Source organism: Phalaenopsis equestris, unplaced genomic scaffold (genome assembly GCF_001263595.1).
Source record: "Phalaenopsis equestris unplaced genomic scaffold, ASM126359v1 Scaffold000543, whole genome shotgun sequence".
Taxonomy (NCBI): Eukaryota; Viridiplantae; Streptophyta; class Magnoliopsida; order Asparagales; family Orchidaceae; genus Phalaenopsis; species Phalaenopsis equestris.
The window spans coordinates 146,471-151,333 of NW_018164983.1; the positions used below are offsets into that span (position 1 = coordinate 146,471).

The window sequence follows — 4,863 nt, forward strand, 5'->3', positions numbered from 1 at the left end:
TTTTATTTAATAGTTGGTTTGAAGTCAAAGTATTGGTATATCTTCTAGTTTCAATGACTCTTTCACAGATTACAATGTCGCGCATAAAACTTAATCCTTCTTTCATATAATGTCGAAGATTATACATTTAAATTTAGTGTAAAATAACCCACAAATCAAAGTTGATGGCTCTTATAGTGTTGCACGAGCGTTGACTAGATTTAACACATTGTGTCATACACTCATTAGCAGTTATATTATAAGAACATAATGGAGATCAAGCTACATTGATTAACAAAATCATGGTATTATAAGCATTTATTGGGCAGGGGATTTTTAGCAATAAAAAACCAATAAGAAAACAAAAACGAAGGAAATATTTTACTCAAAAAAACCATAATGAATGGCTTACGTCTCCACCCGGGCCATTGATGTACAGATGCATCTTCTTTGAGTCGTCAATGCTGTCAAGGTACAACATAGTTGCCAACACCTGGTTGCTAAATTCTTCATCTATATGCTGCCCAATAAAAATTACACGTTCTCGATACTGCATATAAAAAGATTAAATTAATGATATCCTTGTTAAGTGGCATATGCAAAATTAAAGCAAACAAATCCAAAGCCCTATCTTTAAAATGTAAATTTTATTTTTCTTACAAGAGCATTCCAGAGATCAACCCACTGCCAAGTTCCTTCACCTGGCGTTCTGTAAGGCACTCTTGGAGTACCAATAGGCATCATAGAAATGCGCGGACTAACATATTTCTTCTTTGAATTTCTGCAGTAAAACAATGAATTCCATGAACAACACTTCCTACATGTCAATAGTTAAGAATAAAAATTACAATCACTCTAGAACAAAATCACATCATCTAAATTCGTTATCATGAATTCATATGCATGATAAACACCAGAAAAAGAATATGAAACATTATTTTCATCAGTGTTTGTAAAAGCATGCTTCATGTGCAAGGCGAAGCGAAGCATGTGATGCAGAGTTGGCTTCGCTGAAACACGGTTTGAAGCATTGAAGCAAAGTGATCGGTCCGGTTCACAATTTAGCAAGAGAGAATAAAGGACTACAAAATTAATTTAGCTTGTTTTATGGATCTTGAAGCCATTAGTTTATTTATGCTTTAAAATTTCAATTTTATTTTAACATGCAAGATTTTATTTTGAGTTACAAGATTTTTTTTAATATAATTTTAAAGTTTTTAATTATTCATAAAATTATTAGAAATTGTTTGAAATTTTAATGTGCAAGGTCATCCTCAATATTTGCCTTCAAGTTAGGTATTGCACCGTATTCTTTTCTATTTTATATCAACAATCAAATCATATTTTATATTTTATAATTGTGTATACATTAATAGTTTTATAAAACCTATTAGCACTTTAGTTGATAAAAATATTATATTGCTCAGTGTTTTGCGCTCTGAAATAACACTAAAGTCATGAGCATCGTATAGCGCTTTGCGGTTTGATAACATTAATTTTCATAATGAGAAAACTGAAGAATTTGATAATATTCAGTTCACTACTTTATCAGTGAGAGTTTTGAGGGGAATGAATGGAAGTGTATTTCTTACGAAATGGGGTGATGCCGTCTATCAAAATATAAATGATATATAAATAAAAATATAATGGTGCAATAAGGACATCAAATTTAACAAAATACAAGTTTTATATCAATTGGCAAATAAAGGGATCAAAATAATATAAAATGGTTTGTTTGGTTTGTGTGGTAAACCTTCAAATTCTTGCAAAAGTAGGCAAAAACCTACAAGCAATTTCACGGATATGGTTTTTTGTAGATTATGAAATGGATTTCAACATAAAAATAATGAAGTTCATTAAAGTCAAAACATTGGTCTCCTACCATTGCAATCTAGCAACAGATAAATTTCCTCAATATGTGAGAGTAAAAAAAAAGGCTGTATATAATAAAATTTGAGTTATCTCTATAAGTCTGTATATCATTATTATATGATGCAAATATTCCTAAGAAAGAAGGAAAATGAGCTTACTACGAAGTCATTTCGATACTTTTTAAAAATTCAATGGGAATTACAATTGACTCACTTAGGCAATTATAAAAGCATGGCATTCTTACATTAGTCGTGTTTTTGGTTGTTATCTAACAAAATAAAAAAATAAAAAAAAGCATTGTTGTAGAGGCCTTGTAGTGTATTATCCTTACTCGGTATTATTTTCTCAAATTGATTTGGGATTATTAATTTCTCCCTGAAATCAATCCCTAATTGTCAGTATTTAATTAGCTTTGCATAGAGAGAAATGTAGAAATAGAATAGGAGAATGAATTGAGGTTGAAAAGAGACTATTGACAAAGAAAGGTTTATCGTATTGGTGATAGAGAACAAAGTAGTAGCTTGAATTGCGAAAAAAAAAGAGATATAAAAGCTCAACTACATAGAAAAGTGAAGCTCCTAAACAAAACAAGAGGCCTCCTTAATCCTAGCCATGATTCCTTTCTATATTCACAATGATTGGAAATAAGAAGCCACAAAAATGCTAGAAAACTCAAAACGTAAGAACCTTGAAGCTCTTATGCATTATGCAGGGAAGGCAACTTTTAACGTAAGACCTTGCATAATTCAAAATGGCAAACATAATAGCTCTTTTACATATGAAATGCATACAACATTTAATATTATAAAGGGAAAATTACATACATACACATAATCTGATGAATTTTTATATCTAACATCTAAACTTTCATTTTTACATTTGTAACACTTAAAATTTTCATATCAAATCAAATTACCATTACTACTCACACACCATTGTATGTATAAGGTGCAATAAAAAAATTAACGTTTATGTGTCAAATACATATATACATAAAGAATTGTGTGGTAAGTAGATCTTCCTGCTACAAAATAACGTAGCACATAAACTTATAACAAGCAAACTCACAATATCTTTATGTTTGGGCCTTTTTGTTCTGAATCAATTCTCCTTGCCGCAAAAGAATTTTCTAATAAAGAATTCAATGGAAGCTTTGAAGGTGGAAGAGGGAATTCGAGTAGTGCAACAGCCCATGTTAAAAATTATGCAATATGAGGTATGCCTCCTTGCTTTTTCTGAAAAAAATGCAATGAGGCTTACGCTCAGTGTCAGGCATGTTGAGGCGCACCTGTAATACCCGAGAAGACCAAAATAAGAAAATTATGTGCATTTTAAAATATCCATAATTTTTTGCAACTCCCGAAATATATCAAAATTATTTTTATAAGATTCTAAATTTTATAATGATCAAATCGATATCTAGCAATATATATAAATTATGAAGACGTTTTGATTCAAAAAATTTTAAATAATAAATTAATTAATCTTAATTAATTACATAAATAATCCATATTAAACAATCCGGCAATGTAGCAATCAAGAATTCCACTTACAGGAGCATGAAGCTATGTTATTTAATCCTAGGGTTGAGATTTAATCAAAGTTAAAATTTAATTAATAATACATATCTATATTAAAGAAGGCATTTCTTTCTATTTTCCATTCTCGCTTTTTGTTCATCTTCGAGATCATGGTCATGTAGTTTCAGGGGACGAAAGCAGGATGGGCAAGTTGAGAACTACACTTCTCGGGTAGCTTCATTAAGTGGTAAAACATAGAACAAAAAATGGGAAAGAAAATGGGAAAAAGAAGAAGGGAAGAGGGAAAAGGAGGAAAGGTAAGCAGGAAAAGAAAGGAGTGAAGGATTTAATGGGGAATTTTAACTTTGGAGGTAAGAAATACATTTATAAAAATACCTACAAAAGATATATTAATTTTATTTAACCCAATATATTCATTTATTTCTTTTCGGTTTCAGCATTTATGTCTTGTCATATTAGTTGGGAGCGGGTTTTGGTGGTAAATTAGACAGATTATATGAGAAGCAGATTTCAAGCATAATTATAACAGAGAAAATAACATGCTTAAAGATGATAAATTTAAAAATTTCTATAATTTTAAAGAGAATTATGATTTCAAGTTGTGTATATTAAACGGCGAACCTGGGGATACTCATCATGTGCTTGTTTCATCTATCTAGGTGAGATAACCAAGTGTCAATTTAAGGAAAAATTTATTTTATGGGATTAATACATGGCATTTGGTATATGAAATTGCATTTAAAAATTTATTCATATTGTCAAATACCTACAAATATTATAGAAAATCAAAATTGAGCCAACACTAGAATTTTACTGATGTTTATTATATATTTGAGTATGTTTATTAAATGATTTGCTTGTAGGTACATTCATATAAATTATGAATGTATATGAGATAATTTATAGTCGGCAAAATGATCACGGAAATGTCACAAGTGTTGTGATAAGCAGACTATTATAATGATGACCTGCGGAGGTAAATATGAGAAAGAAATTATAAAATTCCTAATTCTTGATATTAAGACTGGAGCAAAGTATTTTGATATTAGGGGGTTGTTGATAATTATTATGCTAGGAGATGACAAACTTTATCAATGATTTTTATAGCTGACGGGTTGGATGATGACCCAAAGGAATGCATTAAGTCAAAACCTATGGAAGTAAGAAATAACATTCCTAAGACAAGAAAAAAATAATAATGAAAACATAAGAAAATGCATTTATATGATTAAACATTGGGTTGAATGAAACACATCCAGTTACAATTCGTTTTTGCTGAATTTATACCCCTCTTATACATATTTTACAACATTAAAACATGGTTGTTCTATATTGTTGTCACTCAAACAAATCACACCTTTATTTAGTCACTCAAACACTTTTTCTTTGATCCACTTTTAGAAAAAGTAACATTTTTTGCTTATCGTAGGACAATCTTCATCAAAATCTAGATCTATAGATTTTAAACTCT

At 29.8% G+C, this 4,863-nt stretch overlaps 1 protein-coding gene across 1 annotated transcript in view; it reads right to left on the reverse strand.

Annotated features, from left to right (window-relative positions):
* Positions 1 to 4,863, reverse strand: part of LOC110029041 (ATP-dependent Clp protease proteolytic subunit-related protein 2, chloroplastic-like) — a gene marked incomplete in the record, with an annotated part of 39,696 nt that overhangs the window by 20,230 nt on the left and 14,603 nt on the right. Inside the window, 2 exon segments of the mRNA XM_020731150.1 lie at positions 392 to 529; positions 640 to 760. Of these exon segments, the coding sequence (XP_020586809.1) occupies positions 392 to 529; positions 640 to 760 (259 nt within the window).